Genomic DNA, 25,903 nt, shown 5'->3' on the forward strand with positions numbered 1-25,903 from the left:
AAAAACATTCCAGGTGAAGCTGGTTGAGAGAATGCCAAGAGTGTGCAAAACTGTCATCAAGGCAAAGGGTGGCTACTTTGAAGAATCTCAAATATAAAATATATTTTGATTTGTTTAACACTTTTTTTGGTTACTACATGATTCCATATGTGTTATTTCATAGTTTTGATGTCTTCACTAGCCAAATACAATTGACTGTAAAGATAGTATAGAATAGTAAAAATAAAGAAAAACCCTTGAATGAGCAGGTGTGTCCAAACTTTTGACTGGTACTGTGTCTTAACAGTCAATTATATTTGACTAGTTAGCGGTTTTGTCATAAATAATGAAAGAAAACATTTGGTATGTGGTAAAGACAAAGTGGTTGCTTGTACTATACACAAAACACATCCCACTTGGAATAGACTTCATAGACATCTTTAATTTATACAAGCTATTCTTTCCCAGATTTGATGGGCAACTTGACAAGAGTTTCTGGGTGCTTGAGTATCTAAGGAATCTTTGTTTCATCTGTGCACCAACTGTAGAATTTCAGCACTTTGCCCTCGAATGGATTTAATGAAATTCAACCTCAAACAAAGAGTGATTATCAGAGCTTGAGAATGGATATGCTTTCCCATGTGTTCCAGTGTCAAGATGGTTCAGAAAGAGTGACACTGGAAGATAGCTGTAGGCTTGACCTGTCTATGCAAAGTTGGACCGGTAACTATCAATCTTCAGTAAATACGTTTTAGTACTGAGCAGCTGTAAATATCAAATCAAATTTGATTTGTCACATGTGCCGAATATAGCAGGTGTAGACTTTACCGTGAAATGCTTACTTACAAGTCCTTAACCAGCAATGCAGTTCAAGAAATAGAGATAATTAAGTATGATGGATCTTTCTTTCAACATCGTTTTGTCAGAATAGCCTGTATACTGTGCACCACATAATGTAAATGGTCAGTTGAATGTGGCTAGTTAGTGATATTCCCATGAGTAAAAAAGTGTGGATCAAATATCTGAGGAAGTCAAATGGCAGTCTTTTTGCTTGCAGAAATGCTATCACACCCACTGTGTGCAACTGCATTCACTGTGTGTTCACACGTCTAAGGGGGATACCTAGTCAGTTGTCCAACTGAATGTATTCAACTGAAATGTGTCTTTCGCATTTAACCCAACCGCTCTGAATCAGAGAGTTGCGGGGGGCCTGCCTTAATCGACATCCACGTCTTCAGCACCCGGGGAACAGTGGGTTAACTGCCTTGCTCAGGGGCAGAACGACAAATGTTACAAGGGCAACAAAGATACAGCTCAGATGATCACTAAAGAGTCTGAGAGAACTAAGTCATTTCTAAAACACTGTTAGATAAAACTGGTGTATGTTTGGAGAAAAAGGAGTGCTTTGATAATGTCGAGGGTCGTTATGAGGCTTGTAGAACCGGTTATGGTTAGACAGTGTTGTGGCTTTGGAGCGGTCCAAGAATAAACCGGCTCTACAACAAGCCTACGGCTATAAAATGTCATCATCATTAGAGACTATGTGACTACAAATAATCGAAAACATCAGAGTTACTAAACTCAGCAAAAAAAGAAACGTCCCTTTTTCAGGTCCCTATCTTTCAAAGATCATTCGTAAAAATCCAAATAACTTCACAGATCTTCATTGTAAAGGGTTTAAACATGCTTTTTCAATGACCCATAAACAATTAATTAACATGCACCTGTGGAACGGACGTTAAGACACTAACAGCTTACAGACGGTAGGCAATTAAGGTCACAGTTATGAAAACTTAGGACACTAAAGAGGACTTTCTACTGACACTGAAAAACACCAAAATAAAGATGCCCAGGGTCCCTGCCCATCTGTGTGAACGTGCTTTAAGCATGCTGCAAGGAGGCATGAGGACTGCAGATGTGGCCAGGGCAATAAATTGCAATGTCCGTACTGTGAGACGCCTAAGACAGCGCTACAGGGAGGCAGGACGGACAGCTGATCATCCTCGCAGTGACAGAACACGTGTAACAACACCTGCACAGGATCGGTACATCTTAACATCACACCTGCGGTACAGGATGGCAACAACTGCCCGAGTTACACCAGGAACGCCCACCCCTCCATCAGTGCTCAGACTGTCCGCAATAGGCTGAGAGAGGCTGGACTGAGGGCTTGTAGGCCTGTTGTAAGGCAGGTCCTCACCAGACATCACCGGCATCAACATTGCCTACGGGCACAAAGCCCCCGTCGCTGGACCAGACAGGATTGGCAAAAAGTGCTCTTCACTGACGAGTCGCGTTTTTGTCTCACCAGGGGTGATGGTCGGATTCGCTTTTATCGTCAAAGGAATGAGCGTTACTCCGAGGCCTGTACTCTGGAGCGGGGTCAATTTGGAGGTGGAGGTTCCGTCATGGTCTGGGGCCGTGTGTCACAGCATCATCGGACTGAGCTTGTTGTCATTTCAGGCAATCTCAATGCTGTACATTACAGGGAAGACATCCTCCTCCCTCATGTGGTACCCTTCCTGCAGGCTCATCCTGACATGACCCTCCAGCATGACAATGCCTCCAGCCATACCCTTCCTTCTGTGCTTGATTTCCTGCAAGACAGGCCATGGCCAGTCAAGAGCCCGGATCTCAATCCTATTGAGCATGTCTGGGACCTATTGGATCGGAGGGTGAGGGCTAGGGCCATTCCCCCCAGAAATGTCCGGGAACTTGCAGGTGCTTCTGCCCCTGAAGAAGGCAGTTAACCCACTGTTCCTAGGCTGTCATTGTAAATAAGAATTTGTTCTTAACTGACTTGCCTAGTTAAATAAATATAAAATGTTCATGAAGCTTGACTATCTCTCTGTCAATACTGACACTGTTCCCTTATTTTATCCAACATGTATGTTGACATATTGACATAGTCTGAACCCAAGTGTACATTCTAACTGCACAACGGTCTGGTTTCACCATGGCTTGTTCTGGATATGTGGGGCTAAGGCTTATCACATTTCCTTAAGTTTTGGGTCGAGATCTTTAATGTCCCTTTCTGTTGGCTACATGAAATCAACAGGTGCAACAGAACGCATCCAAAGCTTTGTCCAAATCATTTTCAAGTAAATAATTGAAAGAGGAGAGATCCACATAAATGATCTTGCCTGCCTCTACTCGCTCCCTTCATACTCTTACGCTCTTCCATTCATCTTTCCATTTACCCATTCATCCATTCATCTTTCCATTTACCCATTCATCCATTCATCTTTCCATTTGCCCATTCATCCATTCATCTTTCCATTTACCCATTCATCCATTCATGCCGTGCTTGCTGGTTGTCTTTGGCCCATGTCAGGGGTCTCTCCTTTACTAACCCACCGGTTCTTTCTGTCTATTCTCTGTCTCACCTCCTCCACCTCGCCCCTCGCCCCTGCGCCCTGCAGTCGGCTCACCCAGGGAGAAGTAGTGTGTCAGTGGGATTCGGACCCCGAGGCGGCGTGCTCTGTAGCGGAGAACAAGCCGGCCTCGCGACACTTCTACCCCATCGCCCTACTGCTTGTCAGCTCACACCTGCTGGTCGTGTGGTTAATTTTAAGTCTTGTTTTTCTGCTTGCAAAATATCAATAAAGTTGCTGACGATGCCATGTACTAACCTTGTGTGCGTCGGGTGGTGATTTTTGTCTGTGCAGCTTGTTTTTTGGGAGGGAGGGAGTCTGGAATTTGTGTGATTTCATTGATTTTGCTTTGAAAGGGTAATTGGGTGGATACATGATTTAATTTGTACAATCAAACACAAGCTTTCGACTGTTAATCCGACTAGCAGGCTTGAGGATAGGATGGAATCGATTTAGAATGTAAGGGATTAAGAAAATAAATTCTCTCCGCTAAGACATATTAGCTTTCTCTATTTTCACAGATACCATTCTGTTGAACCCTGGAGGCGTTTTTCTCCCGTACTTTCTCTATTTTCACAGATACCATTCTGTTGAACCCTGGAGGCGTTTTTCTCCCCTACCTAAAGCATTGGCCATATAATACTATCAGAAGGACTGGAGATAAACAGTTATCTCTTCATGTCAATGACCGAGAACTAACGTTCTGAGAGCTAGCATTGCGTTCTGGTTGGCTGCTCTGGCACAGGTACCAAAGTGCTAACAGCGTAACTGAAGCCGATCACACTGTTACACACTCCAGTATAAACTCCAAGCAGCTTGAGGGCACGTTCTTATCATAACCTCCAGTTGACCCCTGTCAGTTGAGGGACCCTCCTCTTCATAGAGACTGTGATTTATTTACTAAGATTCTACATTTAGTAATGTACTACATCTCTTCAACGATTCCTATGTCCTCTGTAATAGTGGAAGTGGAACCCCCTCACTCTTCTTCCCCACTCCAACTATCTCCCCCTCTACTCTAAAGTAGAGCATAGTAGGATTCTGATGAGCACGGGAAAAATAGAGCCGTATAAATCAGTAGTGATATGCTCCAGGACACTTCAAAAGCAGTTGTTTTCTCTCTCTCCGTTAGACTGCTGTTAGTGTGTATAGGCCGTTAGACTGCTGTTAGTGTGTATAGGCGGTTAGACTGCTGTTAGTATGTATAGGCGGTTAGACTGCTGTTAGTGTGTATAGGCCGTTAGACTGCTGTTAGTGTGTATAGGCGGTTAGACTGCTGTTAGTGTGTTTAGATGGTTAGACTGCTGTTAGTGTGTTTAGATGGTTAGACTGCTGTTAGTGTGTATAGGCGGTTAGACTGCTGTTAGTGTGTATAGGCGGTTAGACAGAATAGCAGTAGCAGTCTCTAAAACAGCAACTGTAGGAATGATCCCAGAATGTAGGAGCGATCCCAGGGAATAGGAATGATCCCAGAATGTAGGAGCGATCCCAGGGAATAGGAATGATCCCAGAATGTAGGAGCGATCCCAGGGAATAGGAATGATCCCAGAATGTAGGAGCGATCCCAGGGAATAGCAATGATCCCAGAATGTAGGAGCGATCCCAGGGAATAGGAATGATCCCAGAATGTAGGAATGATCCCAGAGTGTAGGAGCAATTTCAGCTGACAGTGTAGGCACAGTGCACAAACATTTCTCAGTCTTAACTTGCCAGGTATGGGATGTTTACAGACTACATGGCTATGGACCGTTCTGAATTTATGGTCCGGATGCATGCAAAAATGTGCCTATTTACATTGACTGGAAATAAATATAGATAGGCTGTCTTGCAGTACTTCATTTTAGAAACTATGATGTTTGGTGTTATAGCTCAGTGTAGCCAGTTGGAGAAAGCGATTCGCAGGCCAAGATAAAATAAATGACGTCTATCTATATTTATTTCCAGTCAATGTAAATAGGCACATTTTTGCATGCATCCGGACCATAAATACAGAACGGTCCATAGCCATGTCTGCTCAGTCAGTAGCGCACATCCCATACCTGGCAGCATGTCCAAGTGAATCATTTTCAAATTCTGTCAACTCGTTTGGATTTTATTAGTGGATAATTATCTTGGATCTCCCTTCCTCCCTCCCTCTAGTCTGTATATATATATAGTATGGTCTGATATAGGCAAATAATGTTAGATAGTCATGTAATGGACCACATGAGAATTTCTGGTAATATTTCCTCTATCTGCGGCAGAAGGGGGCACATTTTGATCTTGCCTAGGCTGCAGAATTGCTGGGACTTTGGTTGTTTGTCCCTCCCTAGACGTAGTTTGACAAACCCAGTTTTAAATCATTTGCACGGGCATCATGTTGCACCAAGAACTCCATGGCCATTGAGAGGCCATAAGGAGAGTAAGCTTGTCCATGGTGGTCTGCGAACCCACGACCTTCCAGCTCGCAATCAAAATCCCAATGTTGCCATGTAACACTCTTGAGGTGAAAAAACGGTTTGTCAATCTGTATATCTAAGGCTCTGGTCTGTCCTAGGAGTGGGGGGGAAAGGTAGGCATGTTCTCTGCTATACTACGTTGAATTATTATTTTGGATAGAGGGCGGATCATTTTTTTCAAGCGTTCAGGGAGGGTCAAGTGAAAATATATTTGGACTAAATTAGGGTCATCCATTTTAATTTCAGAGAGGTCTGATTTTCTCCATGTATCCCTTATTATGAATAACGTACAGTCTCTTACCTTAGCTGTCCTACGTGTAATACTTAACTGTTGGCCGTCTGTCATCTGCTTCCCATCTGTCCGTCTGTTACTCAGTTGTTGGTTGTTGTTTTCCATAATCAAAACACAGACCCCCTTTTTTGAGAAGATTATTCATCATTTCATTTCATTCTTCTTCCCTCCTTTTTGTCATCATGGCCACACCACCAAACCAGGGAGGGATGTCGGATTGAGAATGTGCAAAAGAATATTAAATGCCGGAAGTATGCCTTCAACATGCTGCAGCTGATGGCATTCCCCAAGATCTACCGGCCGCCGGAGGGGACCTATGGGAAGGTTGACTCCTGAACCCAACCTATATGTAGGAACTAAGATGGCTACGTCCTGATTCTCCACCCTCCACAGGGAGTGTGCATGTGCAAGTGAAGTGTAGGGAAACAGGACACAGCCGGTGTAAAAAACAAACCATATGATTCCCGACGTAATCTAATCCAAGCAGTAAATATAGTAGCAATAGAAATAGTCTATAGCCATGCGCTGCTGGTCCAGATGTAAAAAATAAATGAAAGGTTGTAGATGTTTCTGATATTGGCCATGTTATGCAACGTTGCCGGGACACACTGTTTTGTCTGAGTTAAGTTTGTCCGTAATTCTTGTTCAGGCGTTCCTTTGTCATTTTCTTCTTCGCTGAGTCATCGTTTGTAATATTGGCGAAGCGTGTTGCTTGCCAATTGAGCCTACTTTCTCATGCTCCGTTTCTGAAATGCCTTAAAGTCAACACAGTAACTCATTTGCATCAGACGTGGCTTGAAGGAAGCCTTGAGAGGTTCTATAAGTTCGAGAAAAAGCTGAACAGACTTTCAAGTTTAGCTTGTTGTTCGTGTTCCCTCAGCCTTCTACATAAGAGACCTGTCTGTCCCTTAAGGAGCCTGAGAGAGCTTACTGTAAATATAATTTAATTCCATGAATATGTTCTCCTCTCATTCTCAATCATGGTTGCTTTTACGACCACCTCATATTTTTTTGTACAATAACTCAATCGTAATGTGTCTCACAAAATATGTTGAAATACTGCCATATCTATCATATGTAACTTTACTTTTGTTTAAAAATATTGTTTTCCTTTATTTTCCCTCCACAATCAGTCAATTGAAAACCAAACCATAACCCTTTGTATCATATTTATTTTGATATCCTTTTTAATCCGTTTGTATGCTTTATTCAGGGTCACTGTCTTGGATTCAAAAGCATCCAAAGCTCTTCCTGTATGTAAAATATCTTTGTTTGCGCTTTGCAATGTGTTGCATTCCTGTTTATTTAATTAAAATACATTTGATTAAATTGCTTGGGATGGATGTTAATATCTGTGTTCATCTTTTCATAATGTCTGTATCTTATTAGGGCAATGGATGTTGATCTCTCTGAGGCAGGAATGTCCAAATAAGAACACGCGCACGCACGCTCGCGTACTCACAGTTTCCTGATAGGGAACTGATCTACTGAGGGAGTTCCCTTTTTCACAATATTGGCTTCCAACCAATTCAATGACTCTCCAGGGTTAGAAAGGGGGTTGTTACATTATCTCAGTCAGTTGCTAATATTGCAAACCCTTATCATCTGAAATTCCAACAGTGCTGCACTGGGCATTCCAGAGCCTGAGCAGCAGCTTCAGAAAACTAAAGAGCTCACGGGCAATTGGCTGGATAATGGACTCCTGGTGTATCACTGACGAAGACATGGCGGAGGTCAAGAAGGAAGCGTTGGAGCGTCTGCGTCCATACCTCTGTGAGAAGCTAGTGGCAGACCGCCACCTGGACTACCTCCGGTCCAGGAGGGTCCTTACGCGGGACGACGCCGAGGACATCTGCTGCAGGGTGGGGAACAGCAAGAAGACCGGTAGGATGCTGGACTACTTAGCCGAGAACCCCAGGGGCCTCGACTACCTCGTGGAGTCCATACGCCGAGTGAGGACCAAGGACTTTGTCATCGGGAAGATCACCAGCGAAGTCGAGGCGGTGAAGAGGAGAGAGGTGGCCATCTCGTCAGCAGCAGGCAGTTCTCCGCCAGTCTGTATATGCAAAGAGAAAACTCCCTTTGTGTCGTTGCAGAGTGACAGTACTGGATACAAAGGCAGTAGTGAAGCACGGTCCATCCAAACCTCTCTGTCCAACTCCGAAGACAAGTGGGGTCAAAATGAAGCATCCTTTTCCTGGAGTGCCCTTCCTGAAGGAGTTAGTGTCTCTTCTCTACACAGTCTGCCAAAACCAGGAGAGCAGGGCGCTCCTTCAGTGCCCCTTGAGGACTCCGAGCCCGGGACCTTAGAGTCTGAGAGCAGTGACCAGTTTCACACCCTCCGTTCCTTTTCAACCCCCCCCTCGGTGATGGAGTAATACAGAATGCCTGTATGTCTGGATTCAAACACAGGTTGGATTATATGGGGACAGTAAAGGGTTAGGTTTTATTGTGTCATAACTGTACATGTCATCGTTTTCGAATGTTTTATTTTCCAGATCATAAAAGCGTACAGTGAATCCACAAGACGTGGTTTCTAACACGTTTGTTCTAGCAATAAAATGTTTTACTGAAAACGTTATTGAAATGCAAAAAAATCCTGTAGTTCTCCATCAAGAAAAAAACAGAACTATTACAAAATGGATGCGTGCCAGAATGTTGTACTGGAGAGCTTTGGTTTCATATCTTCATCTGCCACAGTATAAGGAAATGGCGCACGGCAGAGCTTCCTGTTTCTTTGAGGCACAGTCCCACTTCATGTCCCTATTTCACCTTCTGCCAGGCACCCATATTCTAGGAAATGATCAAATCAACATGTTTGTTTTCTGGGATTTTATTTTTGATTCAGGATGTGCAAAAGAACTCTAAGGGAAACATGACATATGACATGGACGATGAAACAAAAACATGTAAAGCTCCAAATAGGCATTTCAATAAATGTGTTAATAAATATGACAAAAGTACAGATGTAAAAGTTATTTGATTATATACAAAAATATAAACAGCTAGTTACAATTACACTTGAACTGAGAGGTAATATACATTTGGACACGAGCATTAGCTGTCACTCTGCTAATTTCTTCACATACTATCATCACCAAAGGTAGAATAACACGCACATGACTTTGTTTGCTACGTTATTTATGAAAAACAATTTAAACATATTTACAATATATTCAACTGACAATTTGCCCTATTCTCTCCAAAAGGCGCTCCAGGTTGTAGAGGAATATTGTGGAGTTGGCAACTCTCTGTGCCTCACACGGTGAGCATCTAGAACTGTTCTGTAAATGCAGAAAAAAAAGAGAAGCAATACAATTTACATTTTAGATGAAAACAATATTCATTGGAAAGCAGAGTGACATCGGCATTCATTTGATTAGCAGCAACAGTATTTTGAATGCCAATCAAAAATGTATTGTTGAACAATTGGAAGTATGGAGCGTCAGGACTTTTCACAACACATATTTGGGATAAACTTCAGAACTTATTTAAAGGTTGACTTACATATTGGCGTTCATGTTCTTCCAAACGTTTTTTCCGATGGTAGATGGATGTTTTTATTTCGTCATGGTAGTTATCTGTGACCGACATGTCCTCGAACAGGACAACCTCCAACTCCAATAAATAACAGTGCATGAACTTAAAGATGCAGTTGTCCTGGGGAAGAACAGAACCACAGGCTGTGTTACAGTATATACACAGACTATAAAACATTGATCTGGAAATCTACAAAAGTATGCAAAAGAGGTGTGTTCTAATCATGGCATTACAAACAGGGGCGGACTGGGACCAGAAATCGGCCCAGGCATTTCTAACACACTGAACCCTTTTTTTCCATGACGCCCCACACCGTATTTTCAAAGGAACAAAAATAAACTGCTTGTGTGTTCTATTTACTGCATATTGCTACAAGAACTTACATTGTAGATGTCATCGTTGGTAGGAGCATATAAACAGGCATCTGATTTCTGACAAAGAAAACCACAGTTGTATGAATAATTGTTTATCCTTCAAAGTCACACACATCACTAGTCCTTTGAAAATTACTCCTTTACCCTAATTTCACACCAAACGCGCCACACCAGGACAACAAGATATTCATTAGCTGTAGTCTTACTTCTATGGTACTTTTCAAGTTTTTCAACTCCGACTGAAGCTCTTTAACGTCATCTATTGTCATCCCGTGTGTTTCAGCAGCACCAGCAATGGGCAAATGTGCGGTGGCACTCAGGCAGCTTTAATAGAAGAGGTACGGATGAATACAGGGATGATACACAACGTAACACACAACACAATGAACTAATATGTCCTTAGTTTATTTTGTTATGATTGTGGTAATCTCTTTAAGGTATTTATAAGTCATATGGTTAAAAAAAGTGTTGAAATTGCCAATCAGGAGTCTGAAATAATACAGGTTATATCACAACTGGCCGTGATTGGGATTGGAGGCGCACAATTGGCCCAGCGTCGTCCGGGTTAGGGTTTGGCCGTGGAAGGCCGTCATTGTAAATAAGAATTTGTTCTTAACTGACTTGCTTAGTTAAATAAAGACAACAAAAAAAATTCAAAAGGCATGTATGTATTCATATTTTTATTAGGGGTGCACAAATCAGCTCCTCAAGTTCCACTTGCTGGTTCTTGTTTCTCCCTGGTCCCTAATTGATTAATGCACAGTACCAGTCAAATGTTTGGACACACTTACTCATTCAAGGATTTCTTTGTTTTTACTATTTTCTACATTGTAGAATAATAGTGACGACAAACTATGAAATAACACATATGGAATCATGTAGTAACCATAAAAAGTGTTACACAAATCAAAATATATGTTATATTTGAGATTCTTCAAAGTAGCTACCCTTTGCCTTGACAGCTTTTCTCACGCTTGGCATTCTCTCAACTAGCTTCATGAGGTGGTCACCTGGAGTGCATTTCAATTAACAGGTATGCCTTGTTAAAAGTTAATTTGTGGAATTTCTTTCCTTCTTAATGCGTTTGAGCCAATCAGTTGTGTTGTGACAAGGTAGGGGTGGTATACAGAAGATAGCCCTATTTGGTAAAATACTAAGTTCATATTATGGCAAAAACTGCTCAAATAAGAAAAAGTAATGATAGACTGTCATTTCTCTTAAGACATGAAGGTCAGTCAATCCGGAAAATGTCAAGAACTTTGAAAGTTTCTTCAAGTGAAGTCCCTAAAACCACCAAGCGCTAACATGAAACTGACCCAGAGTTACCTCTGTTGCAGAAGATAAGTTCATTAGAGTTAACTGCACCTCAATTTGCAGCCCAAATAAATGCTTCAGAGTTCAAGTAACAGACACATCTCAACATCAACTGTTCGGAGGAGACTGCGTGAATCAGGCCTTCATGGTCAAATTGCTACAAAGAAACCACTACTATTTTTAGTTATTTAACTAGGCAAGTCAGTTAAGAACAAATTCTTATTTACAATGACAGCCTACAGTGGAACAGTGGGTTAGCTGCCTTATTCAGGGGTAGAACGACATTTTTACCCTTGTCAGCTCTAACCACTAGACTACTTACCGCCTCAAATCTAAAGGACACCAATAAGAAGAAGAGACTTGCTTGGGCCAACAAACATGGACATTAGACCGGTGGAAATCCTTTGGTCCTTTGGTCTGATGAGTCCAAATTTCAGATTTTTGGTTCCAACCGCTGTGTCTTTGTGAGACGCAAAGTAGGTGAACGGATGATCTCCATTCTTCCCGCCGAGAAGAATGGAGGAGGCACACTTAACCAGCATGTCTACCACAGCATTCTGCAGCGATCATTTGTTTTTCAACAGGACAATGACCCAAAACACACCTCCAGGCTGTGTCAGGGCCATTTGACCAATAAGGAGGGTGATGGAGTGCTGCATCAGATGACCTGGCCTCCACAATCACCTGACCTCAACCCAATTGAGATGGTTTGGGATGAGTTGGACCGCAGAGTGAATGGATGCTCAGGATATGTGGGAACTCCTTCAAGACTGTTGAAAAAGCATTCCAGGTGAAGCTGGTTGAGAGAATACCAATAGTCTGTAAAGCTAGGCAAATGGTGGCTACTTTGAAGAATCTAAAATATATATTGATTTGTTTAACACTTTTTGGTTTAGTACATTATTCCATATGTGTTTTTTCATCGTTTTTATGTCTTCACTATTATTCTACAATGTATAAAATAGTTAGAATTATGAAAAACCATTGAATGGGTAGGTGTGTCCAAACTTTTGCCTGGTACTGTATGTCATTGGATGACTGGAGAGTCCATACACTTGCTTACCCAGGTGTCAGTAAGTGTCTGACTGAAGGAATACCAAACTGTGGCACTTGAGGACAGGAGTGGTGCACCCTGGGATGTATGTTTGAAGCATTCAAATTCCCAAATATATATTCTAATGGCATGGAATCAAGTGTCAAACCCACTCTGGGCACCATAACAATACAGAGATTTCCCAGTGTGCAATAGTGATGTAATGAAGACATAACAACATTATTAGATTTACCCTCAAAGCAGTAAGATGAATGATGTCATCGCCCGGCTGTTTTAATAAATGAATCGTAATCTTAGCAATGCACTTGACTCGTAAAAGTGTATAGATACGAGTGATACGGATGCTGAGAAGTGCATGGCTTGGTGTCATACAATCGGATTACAGGGCGCATGCAGAGAGTAACAGTAAACGGAATGCATGCATAACAGCTACACTCCTGCCCATGCAAAGTTAAAGCTACATTTCAAGCTCTCTGTAAAAACACGTACATCAGAAATGTAATCAAACTGCAGCAAGCAATGCTGCTGTGTGTGTGTTTCATACGGTGCTATACCTCAATATTATGAAGCAATTCCAGAGCTCAATGTTCAGACGCTGGTGTGGATAGTAATGGAAACCCCAGAAGAGACAGATCCATCGCCCTCTTTTCTAGAAACAATCACAAAAAAAGAAGACGCATGGGAATGCCTTGTTCAAAATCCACAGGCAGGTGTTTTTCTAGCTGGTCAACGCCCAGAGCTAGATGTTTTCCCCAAGCTGGATCACAGCCAAAACTATGTGAAAGTGAAAGTATTTTAACAGCTTCTGGGAGAAAGTAACTTTTTTATACATTCATAGGAAAATAACAGAAGAACATACAGTTCTGCCATGTATCACTAAACATTCTTAATAAACACGTTTTTAGCTGATAGATCTGAATGTTAACGCAGAGTGAGCTTTCTTCTTGAATTTCTGAAATCGGTATCAATGTTTACTAGTTAGGGATAGCTTATCTTAAAGTCACAATAGTTATTGTAACTTTAAGAGTCAGATACTCTCCAGATCAAGGCAAAATAGCCTACTAGTTGTCTGGTCTACAGACTATAGATGTGTCACTTCAGCACCAAGTGGTTTAAATGTAGTTAATTGACCCATAAGTCAATTGTGCCAAGTGTCCCGTGTGAGGACAAGCTATTGAAAAAAAAACGTGTTTTCAACCAAAATAAATACGCATCTCTTTCAATCTCTTTTTAACGTCAATGTCACTAGGCCGGATGAGTCATCACAAGTCAACAATCTATTTCCAAACTTCTGTGATTGACAAAGTCATATGTCGGTTATAAACATAGTGGCAGTGTGCCACGCGTGGACTTTGTTTCATAAAGAAGCACTTCGATCCGATCATTTCACCGTGTGGCTGAATAACATGACAGAAGGCAATGTAAAACGAAGCCGTGTTGTAGGCTAAATACATTTAATCACCAGGCATATGCATTAGGCATTACAATAAAACAAGTTTAGAAGTCAGACTGTCGCAGGAACTCCCTAGAACCTTTACTTTTTAGTGATAACCTTGTAGCCTGTCAAATATCCAACATTGTACCCGAACATAACCTATACAATGTAGGCTAATGGTAGACAATTGTATATTTGTAAATTGAATACCTTTGTCCTGCGCTCCAATAAACGAATGCAAAAAAGGAGCACTGTCAAAAAACCTGTCATCGGCGTTGTTCGCTGCCCCCCGAGCAGTTAGGGCAAAATCCAAGATCACATTTTAACATTATCCGAGAGTTATCTGTTTCATGTGTCATAAATTCCAACCATGCGTTATTATGTCAAGTTTACCGATAAAATAAACGTTTGGCTCATGTATTGCATGAGGATATAATCTCTGGGCCCTCGCCCGGAACACATGGTGTGCGCAATGGCGCGCTCACCAGCGCTGGGTTTGCTGTAGCCTAAATGTTGCACACACCCTCACATATTCGTCATACTCACATGGAAGCCGGTGTTTGATGTCAATCCTAAACTTCTATGACTGACTATTTAATTCAAATTACCTCTACACTGAAAATATTTTATTGTAATCCAATTATACTTTGCAGTGAAAGAACGTCGAAAGAAAGTCTATATGAAATTCCCGGAGATTACGCAAAGAATGTCTCCATTAATATAGTGTTTTAGTCCACCTGAACCTATTCTTAAACCCGGCTCAAGGAGAGTAAACATTTAGTACCCACTCATATACCACACCTGTGTTTGATGATGCCTATAATGGGTGATGGATGGCTGCACAATGAGAATCACATAGTTTCCAAGTATTCCCACGCATAAGAGAGATACATATTTGATCGTATACAAACGTAACAAGGTTTTAAATTATGTTTTAGTCAAACAATATCTGTTTGGGCATCATGCTGTCAATTTGCCTTCTACAAATGATTTGTATTATGTTCCGGACCCCCGACCATCCGCTCAAGAAAAAACTCGTCCCGCGGCTGAATCTAGTTGATGATCACTAGAGTAGGGTTTGACCATTGATTGGAGTTAGATAGGAGGGGTTGATTGCATGTCATGAATTTTAGACTTATCATTCAAATATGTATGACTACCCATGACCAAGTAGCCTACATCTGATCTGACGCTACATTACACTGTCAAATCACTACTCAAACTATCATTGTAGTGCCACTAGAGTAAACTATTGTATACAAAAAGGAATCTACAATTAACATAGGCCTACAGAAAGAGCATAACGTTTGAGGTTTTAGATCCTATTGACTTAGCAGTGATAGGGCAGCTACAGCTTCCACACAGTTTACAGATTCCAGACCAGCCAACCTTGAATGAGCCTAATGTTTTAGTGTACCACTTCAGCGCAGTGGCGGCACCCTGGCCCCACACTGCTCAAATTATTAGCAAATGCACCTTTTTAAGCCTAATAATGCTGTTGGCAGAAGACTGGCTCAATATGAATGGTAGGCTATAAACTGTTATGGGTACTTGGTAATTGTCTGCTCTTCAGCAGCGAACATACTGTATGTTTAAATGTCAAATCTGGGGTGTAATCATTAGTCCAGTTGCAAAATGTTCTGTTTTGTAACCAAATCGTGAGTTTCTATTGGAAAACTCCAGGTAAGTCCGTTTAATAAACATTTTGCAACAGATCGGTGGAATGAATACACTCCAGGGTTCTTCCTAGTATTGTCTGACAAGGTGGAGATTATGTAGGTCTAAAATTGGGTAGGGGAGGTCTGGAGTGGGTCAGTCAATTTCCCTCATGAAGTTTTGCTTAAAGAAAAAAAACTGCAATTTCTTGAAATCTAGAGTCTTAAAGCGCAACTATGCCACTTTTCAAAATCATATTCATTAAGGCTAGGGCCTATATATCTAGCATCAAAACGGTGTCTGCACACAGTATGTGAAAATGCAGGATTTCTGTGGTTAAAGACAGTTCCTAAAAAATGTCTGACATCACAGTGTGGGATTAAAAGTAAAAACAGAAATACCTTATTTACATAAGTATTCAGACCCTTTGCTATGAGACTCAATATTGAGCTCAGGTGCTCCATTGATCATCCTTGAGATTTTCTACAACTTGATTGGAGTCCACCTGTGGTAAATTCAATTGATTGGAAATTATTTGGAAAGGCACACAGTTGTCTATATGAATCAAATTGTATTTGTCACATGCGCTGAATACAACAGGTGTAGACCTTACAGTGAATGCTTACTTACAAGCCCTTGGAGGCCAAGCATTTGCCATACCAGGCAGTGATGCAACCCGTCGGGATGCTCTTGATGGTGCAGCTGTAAAATCTTTTGAGGATCTGAGGACCCAAGCCAAATCTTTTCAGTCTCCTGAGGGGAATAGGTTTTGTTGTGCCTTCTTCACAACTGTCTTGGTGTGCTTGGACCATGTTAGTTTGTTGGTGATGTGGACGCCAAGGAACTTGAAGTTCTCAACCTGCTCCACTACAGCCCTGTTGATGAGAATAGGGGCGTGCTCGGTCCTATTTTTCCTGTAGTCCACAATCAACTCCTTTGTCTTGATCACGTTGAGGGAGAGGTTGTTGTCCTTGCAGCACACGGTCAGGTCTCTGACCTCCTCCCTATAGGCTGTCTCATCGTTGTCGGTGACCAGGCCTACCACTGTTGTGTTATCGGCAAACTTAATGATGGTGTTGGAGTCGTGCTGTCATGATTAAACAGGGAGTACAGGAGGGGACTGAGCACTCACACCTGAGGGGCCCCCGTATTGAGGATCAGGGTGGTGGATGTATTGTTACCTACCCTTACCACCTGGGGGCTGCCCGTCAGGAAGTCCAGGATCCAGTTGCAGAGGGAGGTGTTTAGTCCCCGGGTCCTTAGGTTAGTGATGAGCTTTGAGGGCACTATGGTGTTGGACGCTGAGCTGTAGTCAATGAATAGCATTCTCACATAGGTTTTCCTTTTGTCCAGGTGTGAAAGGGCAGTGTGGAGTGGAATAGATTGCATAATCTGTGGATCTATAAGGTCCCACAGTTGACAGTGCATGTTATTAGAGCAAAAATCAAGCCATGAGGTCAAGAGAATTGTTTGTAGAGCTCCGAGACAGAATTGTGTTAAGGTACAGATCTGGGGAAGGGTACCAAAAAAAATTCTGCAGCTTTTGAAGGTCCCCAACACAGTGGCCTCCATCATTCTTAAATGGAAGAAGTTTGGAACCACGAAGGGTTAATGGGCAGTGAGAGTTGGCATTTATACATGCATAATCTCACATTGACTGCTGATCAGAGAAATGACGATATTGCTATTCTAGATGCTTTGGAGGACTATTTCAAGACCACAGAAAAACGTCATATATGAGAGATCCCTCTGTAGCTGCTGCAAACAGGATACAGATTAACAGTTATATCACTCGATTGCTGGAGAGAGCCGCAACATGCCAGTACCGCGGTCTGAGGGACGAGATGAGAGAGTGGCTGTCACGGATCCCCCCGGTACTGCTGCTCATTCCATTCACCAGTTCCAGAGGTCTACGTCACCAGCCTTCTAGGCGTCACTGAACTGGATTCATCACCACCAACCCCGGACTGTCTTGTCTCATTACACACACCTGGTTCCCATTCCTCCTGATTAGTATGTAATATATGTGCCCTCTGTTCCCCATTGTCCTTGTCGGTTATTGTTACCATGTCCGTTGGTCCTGTGAGTACCTGTGCTGTTGTTTCGGCTTCCATGCTACGTGTTATTGTGCATTATTGTATTGTTGTTTTACGGGTCTCGTCCCGTGTATTATTTAGAGGTTTACACCTCGCTCTTTTGTTTGGGTGGAGAGAATAAAACCCCCTATTACGTATTCCTGCGCCTGTCTCCAATCATTAGACAACGTGACAGCAGCTCGTGTTAGACATTGCGAGTGAAGGAACAAGGCGCCGATTTCTATGATCGCGGGATCTTTAGTCTACCAGAGGCTATAGGAAATATGAAGTGCAGCTGAGGTTACTGAGAAACATGAGGACGATAGATGGAATACAAGTGGATACAGTGAATGCAACAGCGAGATAGCGGAGGTATAAACCACAGGAGAGTGCACCCATGAGAGGTCAGGGGACATTACATGACAAAAACAAAATAGCGTGGTAACAATCACAGGCGAGTAGAGAGCAATGCCCAGCTTATGGCAAAAGATGCAGGTCCTGTGGCGTCGCAAATCATTTTGCCAAGGTGTGTCAGGCAGGGGACATATCAGGCTGAGTAAAGAAAGTGCATGTTGTGGAGGATAATATACAGAGAGGGGGAGGCTCTGACAATGATGAACCGGTCTACACCACGGAATGCATCAGTAAGGCTCACTCTCAGGGACAGAAATGGTTGGTGCAGCTAAGACTGAATAATACAAGATAAGAAGGCCAGCTTGACACAGTGTAATAAGGAAGAGAGTAAAAGAGAGAATATCACCAATTATAAACTGGGTGGTTCAAGCCCTGAATGCTGATTGGCTGACAGCCATGGTATATCAGACCATTTCCCATAGGGATGGCAAAATATTTAAAAAAATGTACTGCTCAAGCACAGACTACTCTTTGAACTTGTTGAGACAGACCAAAATCCACCACTCTCTGGTTCTACATGTTAGCGCTTCGGACCCATGACTGAGACAATACCAGCAGAGTGAAACAAAGTGGAGCAGTGTCTCAAATGACCGAAGAACAGCTGCTGAGTTATTATGACGTTTTCAACGGTCCAGTGGTCTGTGCAAAGGAGATGTCCACTTCATACGGGACCCAAGTTGCACCCCTGTACAATGTGCACCACGGAATGTGCCTGTAGCCTTGAAGGCACGAGTGAAAGCCCAACTGGAGAAATATGAACATGATGGATATATCACCCCAGTGACTGTCCTGACGCCCTGGATAAGCAACATGGTCATAGTTACCAAGCCAGAGAAGATCAGATTATGTATGGACCCAAAACCCCTTAATCAAGCACTGAAAAGATCTCACTACCATATGCCAATATTAGAGGATGTGTTGTACAAACCGTCTAAGGCACGCGTATTTACGCTGGTGGATGCCAGAGATGCCTTTCTCCAGTGTAAACTGGTTGAGGACAGCAGCAGCAGGATGACGACGTTCTGGTTGCCATGGGGCAAGATGAGATGGCTGAAACGTCCCTTTGGGCTGTCCGTGGTCCCCGAGATGTATCGACGTAAGCAACGTGAACTGCTGGGGGACCTCGAGCCTATCGCAGATGATATTCTTGTTGCCGGATGCGGGGACTCCAATGAAAAGGCAGAGTGTGAAAACGATAACAATCTGCAGCAGGCACTGATGGAGCGGTGCAGGGAGGTGAGACTCAGGCTCAGTGTGCTAAAGCTGCAGTTCAGTTTCATGGACACAAGGACCTGAGAATAGACCCAGAAAAGACCAGGGCTGTACTGAACATGCTGGTGCCCACAGATGCCAAGGTAGTACAGCTCTTCATTGGATTTGTGACATACCTGGCCACGATGCTGCCCAAGCTGCCTGAAGTGTTTGAGCCACTCCAATGGCTGCTGGACAAGAACAGTGTGTGGCACTGGCTCCCTAAACTTGACCAAGCTGTACAGGAAATAAAACGCCTGACGTCTATCATGCCTGTTCTGAGGTACTATGACGTCTTGAAACCGGTCACTGTGCAGAGTGACGCAAGTAAGAATGGCTTAGGGTGCTGCCTAACGCAACAGGGACAGCCTGTGGAGTTTGCTTTGTGAGCATTGACGCCAACGGATCGAAAATAGACAATACATTTTTGAGTATTGTATTTGCTTTGTAGAGATTTCATCAGTTTCTCTCTGGCAGAGAGTTAATAACAGCTGAGACAGATCATAAACAGTTGATCACAAACTTCAAGTCACTCCTCTGTGCCCCTAGGCGTCTCCAAGGTATGTTAATGCAGCTGCAAAAACTACAACGTGGGTGTCATCTACAAGCCTGGGCCGGAAATGTACATCAGCAACACTCTGAGAAGAGCAACAACAGAAGGCAGGAGGACAGACACACCACACACACACACACACAAGGGCACTGAGGGCGGAAATGTTGAGCCGCATACATGCTAGCCACAATGGCGGAGAGGCATGCTATAGACAGGCAAGTGACACTTTTCTGTCCGAACATGAGAGGGGAAATCAAGGACTATGTATCCAACTGCTCAGCCTGTAATGAATATGCAGGAGCACAGCAAAACAAATCCACGATGTCACATGACATCCCAGAGCACCCCTGGCAAACAGTGAGCATGGACCTTTTTGCCTATGCAGGGAAGGACTCCCTGATCATGGTTGATCATTACTCAGATTACTGGGAGGTGAAGCCACTGCTAAACGTGTCAGCTGACACAGTGTAAATTCCAGTTTGCCCACCATGGGCAACCTGATTGTGTAATCACGGACAATGGGGGGTGCTATGATTCAGCCAGATTCAAAACATTTGCAGAGAAGTGGAGATTCACTCATATCACCTCCTCCCCTCACCATCCACAAGCCAATGGAAAGGCAGAGTCAGCGGTCAAGAAAGTGAAAGGCCTAGACAGTACGGATGTATAGTCAGCTTATCTGCAGTGGCGCAACACACCCAGTAGCACAGCGTCTCATGTCACACAGATTCAAGTCATCAAGTTATCGAACGGGCGCACAGGTCACTCGCCCATCCCCTGATCAGAACCCACAACCCTTCCACGTTTGGTTCCTGAGGTACCAGGACAGAGAGAAAGTTATGATCCTACACAACGGGGAGGCAATTAAATCCTTTCCAGACATCAGTCCCGAAATGGTGAAACGCAGGAAGGAATTCGAACATTTGAAAAAAATAACTACCCTCCAAGAACATTCCCTTTGAGCTGCTTCAACCTGCAACGACGAAAATCATCCATGAGAGAAGATTCTTCAAAATCACAGAGAAGATTCTTCAAAAAGAAGTCGCAACTTTTCTCCGCAGACTGCAGGCAATCGGCTCAGGACATGGTGGATTGGCTAGCGGACCGGGTTAATTTAACTGCTAGGGTTAATTTCACTGAGCTATGTTCCACTAGCCTGTCTTATTACTGGCATAACCGGTAGGACTGCTTTGCTGGATTATACTCTAGTTTACTGACAGATCAATGAGGTAATATCCCAGTATCCATGTAAACAAACTATGTTTTTACATAGTCATGGGACAGGCATGGGGGGGGGGGTGAATTGTTTGTTTTGTTTACTTTATATTACAGTAGTGTTTTGTGAGAGACCTTCCCTTTATAATATGTGTTTGACTACAGGCTACACCGAAAACAGGAAATAGAATATCCAACACCCTTATTAGACAGACAGGGGCGAAAATCTGATATCAACTTTGGAGGGGACAATAACATGACATTTTCTCAAGAGCAATTCCTGATGGGGACACCTAAAGTAGTGCTGTAACACATAGCCTACGTTGTAAACTGTTAAATGCATATTGAGGAACCATAATTACTACTACTGGATAATTGATAGGTACAGTAGTTAACTGAAGGGTTGTCCCAACTTAAATCATTATAACACTACTAATAATAATAGTTATAGCAGTGTTCCGTATCAGTCCAGTATGTATGCAGGTATTTGTGTTTACAACCAGCAATACCAAGCAAGGCCCGTAGGTGGTAATGGTACTGTACACTGTATGGGTGCAGGTTTCATAAATACAATGAACATGGTGCGATCTCATCTCAAAGAATCTCCATTGAGAACCATCACAAAGTTGGGTCTCCGCACTGAACTGACCTTTTTATTGAACTTTTTCTGATTCATTTATATAGTCATTAAATATATGCCACTGGTTTGAGTCTATTACAACATCTTTACAAGAACAAAACGCTCAGAGTAAGTACAGTTCTAAAAGCAAAAGAACTACTTCAATGAAAAGCCCAAACAAATCAACCAAAATATCCTTCAGAAATACTTATTGTTCAGTCAGTGTCTCAACTCTTCAAACAACAGCTATGGACAAGTATGTCACACAAAGTATGCAATTTTAAATCAAATAAATAATTAGTAAGTGTACTGTCATGTACTAAAAACTACTAAACAAAATAACAAATATCATACTATACACCAGGGGTTCTCAAACAGGGTAGGTGAGAGAGAATAAAGTAGACGGCACGGGTCAAAATTTTGATTTATGACCCTGTGTCCATGATGACGTATGCATGTCCAAATATGGGCAGGAGAGAGAGAGAGAGAGAGTGTGTGTGTGTGTGTGTGTGTGTGTGTGTGTGTGTGTGTGTGTGTGTGTGTGTGTTAGAAACAAGGAATGTGTGTGTGTGTTAGAAACAAAGTCCCTTGGCATTGTGTCCATTTCAAGCTTTATACAACAATAAAACAGCCATCTAAATAATGTTTCTCAGCCTAGTTTCCTATTTAGTTCTCTTCATATGTACATGCACAGAGCTTCCAGATGGCTCCAGCCTATGGATGTTCGGTGCATGTACACCTGGGGAGATTAGAACCCCAAAGAAAAGATCCTAAAGGTCATTTCAGATTCAGGTTTATCATGACAGCCTCTTTATGAAAGGTCTTTACTTATGGCTAAACAGCTTCTACACAGCTTATTAATTAATGCTGTGGGATAAAATCAGGTGTTTCTAGGTGGGCTTAAACAAATCTACAGTGAAACAAACATGTACTCTTTACACACATTTATTGACTTTTAAAAAGACCACAGTAACATGACAGAATTTGTGCAAATGCGACGAAATCTGCTAGTGGATATTACATGTACAACAGGAGTCTTCTGTAACCTGCAATACGTGTTAAATATGTTTTACATACATCCATGACTGAATGGTTTCACAAACTCCCTTTAAAGGTTTCGTAAGAAAGTTGAACCAGGCCTCATTCAACAGTCTAGAGATGAACCTAGAGACACCAAAACATCAACGTTTAGAGCAGCTTGGAGATTATTACCCATGTAAGGGGGAGCAAAGAGCGGATTTACCCAACTCTGTACAAACCCCGACACGGGGTATGATAACTCTGACGCGTACGTCTAATGATTATTGTAGATGTTTACAACTGAGGGAGTTGACAGTAGGTCAATGAGATGTATAAAGGCAAATTGACATAACGGACCTCAAAGACCAACAGCCTACTTTATCATATAGAATGCAGGGGTGTGTACTGAACCCTTTATGTACCCTTTATAAAACAAAATGGTCTACGGTCAAATGCATCTATAGTTTTTAATGAAGTGGTCGCTGCATTCATTTAGATTATTTCAACACAGTCTAGATCAGTCCACAGAATGGAACACCTATCCTTGAACCATGATAACGGGAGTTACCCATGATATACACTACTAGTTTCTGGGAAATACATCCTTGTTCCTATCGCTTCTAGCATATTTAATTTTGACCCCATTCATGAAAGCTCACCCTTCCAGGAAAACATAAATTTGTCCCCACACAATGTAGACCAGTTATAACAATCACATATGTGTGGATTATGTCTGGATTTAGGACTAGCAGAGCATACCTATAAAGCAAAAAGCACGAGGATGACAGTTGAGAAAATGTTGCATATACATTTTTTAGTATCTCAATATTGTGTTATATGTTGGTAGGTCTAATAAACAAATATATTGCATACATTGATAATATTATTTTGTCAGAAATTCAAGCCGTTGATACAGTTGTGTACTCTATCGCCCGCCCTGCTGATCGTGCTCTATCTGAACTACATTAAGCTTTCATTATTTTGCATCAAATATTTATGGACCTTAAAGTATTATAGAATACACAATATCTCATCCTTTAAGGACAGGAAAATGTACTTTCCATCCATCACCCCGGTCTGTCACGAAGAAAAAAGACACGGAAAATCAGGATGCGTGCGTGAGTGTGCGGTACAACCGTAGGCCTCCAATGTTTTTACATAAAACACTGATGATGCATGTTTAAATAGTAGTACAATTTGGTAATTAATTCTAACATGTCTTTGTACTAAATATTTTGGAATTAAATCACTGGTTTTAAAAATGTATCTCACCCTTTAACGCTGGCTAAAATGTCCTTTCCATACATCACCCCGGTCTGTCACAAAGAAAAAAGACACGGAAAATCAGGGTGAGTGTGCGTGTGACGTGGACAGCAGGAGTGTGTGTGTGTGTGTATGCGTTTCAAAAACAAAGGGGGGGGGGGTGTGTTCAACAGGGGCCCAAGCATGTAGCCCCATTCTATCTGGAGGGGGATCGTTTGAAACCAATGTTTGCACTATCATGCATACGGCATGTCCAGATATCTGCCAACCCCCCGGGGTTAAACATTGATATCTCTAATCAGCGCCCGGTGCCCCCCACAACGGTTGTAGACAGAATGTCTCGACATCCCCTCCTGTTGTTTGAATTCACTGCCTTTGTTTTCTAAACCAAATAAACAACCTTGTTCCTATCGCTTCTAGCATATTTATTTTGACCACATTTATGAAAGCTCACCCTTCCAGGAAAACATAAGTTTGTTCCCACACAACGTAGAACAGTTATAACAATCACATATGTGTGGATTATGTCTGGATTTAGGACTAGCAGAGCATACCTATAAAGCAAAAAACACAGGAATGACAGTTGAGAAAATGTTGCATATAAATTTTTTAGTATCTCAATATTGTGTTATATGTTGGTAGGTCTAATAAACAAATATATTGCATACGTTGATAATATTATTTTGTCAGAAATTCAAGCCGTTGATACAGTTGTGTACTCTATCGCCCGCCCTGCTGATCGTGCTCTATCTGAACTACATTAAGCTTTCATTATTTTGCATCAAATATTTATGGACCTTAAAGTATTATAGAATACGTGTAAAAACGATGTATATGTGGTTTTCTCGAGTGTACGAAAATGATTCTAATGATTGAAGTGTATGTACCTAGTATGTTGTACTGTATTAAGCTGACTTAAAAAACATATGAGTTAGTTAATTAGGAAGCTGAATATAAAAAGTGTGGCTTCTTACATAGAAATGGGTCAGGCCTCTTGCTCAATAACACAAAGCAGATCATTCAATTTATGTTCTTACTGGTTCTAGACTATGTTGAAATAATCTAAATGAATGCAAATCAAATTTGTATTTGTCACATACACATGGTTAGCAGATGTTAATGCGAGTGTAGCGAAATGCTTGTGCTTCTAGTTCCGACAATGCAGTGATAACCAACAAGTAATCTAGCTAACAATTACAAAACTACTACCTTATAGACACAAGTGTAAGGGGATAAAGAATATGTACATAAAGATATATGAATGAGTGATGGTACAGAGCGGCATAGGCAAGATACAGTAGATGGTATTGAGTGCAGTATATACATATGAGATGAGTATGTAAACAAAGTGGCATAGTTAAAGTGGCTAGTGATACATGTATTACATAAAGATGCAGTAGATGATATAGAGTACAGTATATACATATACATATGAGATGAATAATGTAGGGTATGTAAACATTATATTAGGTAGCATTGTTTAAAGTGGCTAGTGATATATTTTACATAATTTCCCATCAATTCCCATTATTAAAGTGGCTGGAGTTGAGTCAGTGTGTTGGCAGCAGCCACTCAATGTTAGTGGTGGCTGTTTAACCTCTTGAAACTCTGGCAGCAGTATTTCATTTTTGGATGAAAAATGTTCCTGTTTTAAACAAGATATTTTGTCACGAAAAGATGCTCGACTATGCATATAATTGACAGCTTTGGAAAGAAAACACTGACGTTTCCAAAACTGCAAAGATATTGTCTGTGAGTGCCACAGAACTAATGCTACAGGCGAAACCAAGATGACATTTCATACAGGAAGTGAGCCAGATTTTTGAGGCGCTGTGTTCCAATGTCTCCTTATATGGCTGTGAATGCGCAAGGAGAGAGCCTACACTTTCTGTCGTTTCCCCAAGGTGTTTGCAGCATTGTGACGTATTTGTAGGCATATCATTGGAAAATTGACCATAAGAGACTACATTTACCAGGTGTCCGCTGGGTGTCCTACGTCGAAACTATTGCGTAATCTCCAGGTGCGCGCATTTTCCC

At 42.0% G+C, this 25,903-nt stretch overlaps 3 protein-coding genes across 22 annotated transcripts in view; 2 read left to right on the plus strand and 1 right to left on the minus strand.

The window, feature by feature from the left end:
• The window catches only part of LOC110498435 (type II inositol 3,4-bisphosphate 4-phosphatase), a 258,204-nt gene extending 250,792 nt beyond the window's left edge, over positions 1–7,412 (plus strand). For 9 of the 18 annotated variants that reach the window (XR_016483906.1, XR_016483909.1, XM_036933681.2 and 6 more), the window contains one exon: positions 6,287–7,412. Coding sequence is in view for 14 of the 18 variants with exons in the window: in XM_036933681.2 (XP_036789576.1) it covers positions 6,287–6,419 (133 nt within the window). In the remaining 4 variants the exon portion in view is untranslated. Of the gene's footprint in view, positions 1–3,401; positions 3,611–6,286 lie in introns of those variants that run through there. The other 9 variants (XR_016483907.1, XR_016483908.1, XM_036933671.2 and 6 more) reach the window with 1 other exon arrangement.
• A 365-nt stretch (positions 7,413–7,777) lies between these two features.
• On the plus strand, positions 7,778–9,043 carry LOC110498643 (B-cell lymphoma/leukemia 10). The gene has a single exon (XM_036989373.2). The coding sequence runs from the start codon at positions 7,778–7,780 to the stop codon at positions 8,459–8,461; it is 684 nt and encodes a 227-aa protein (XP_036845268.2). The 3' UTR covers positions 8,462–9,043.
• LOC110498449 (uncharacterized) lies at positions 8,511–23,944 on the minus strand. 3 transcript variants are annotated; one of them, XM_090187696.1, is made up of 7 exons: positions 14,011–14,319; positions 12,920–13,014; positions 10,204–10,321; positions 10,007–10,054; positions 9,591–9,743; positions 9,269–9,367; positions 8,511–8,876 (listed from the first exon to the last, which is right to left on the minus strand). In XM_090187696.1, the coding sequence occupies exons 1-7, from the start codon at positions 14,068–14,070 to the stop codon at positions 8,847–8,849; spliced, it is 603 nt and encodes a 200-aa protein (XP_090043822.1). In that variant the 5' UTR covers positions 14,071–14,319; the 3' UTR covers positions 8,511–8,846. The 3 variants fall into 3 exon arrangements, with proteins under 3 accessions (XP_090043822.1, XP_090043823.1, XP_021430745.2); XM_090187697.1 differs by lacking the exons at positions 8,511–8,876; positions 14,011–14,319 and adding an exon at positions 23,876–23,944 and having other exon boundaries at positions 8,901–9,367; XM_021575070.3 differs by lacking the exon at positions 8,511–8,876 and having other exon boundaries at positions 8,901–9,367; positions 14,011–14,308.
• Positions 23,945–25,903: the final 1,959 nt, after the last annotated feature.

Source organism: Oncorhynchus mykiss, chromosome 10 (genome assembly GCF_057628025.1).
Source record: "Oncorhynchus mykiss isolate SJ-2025 chromosome 10, ASM5762802v1, whole genome shotgun sequence".
NCBI classification, from domain to species: Eukaryota; Metazoa; Chordata; class Actinopteri; order Salmoniformes; family Salmonidae; genus Oncorhynchus; species Oncorhynchus mykiss.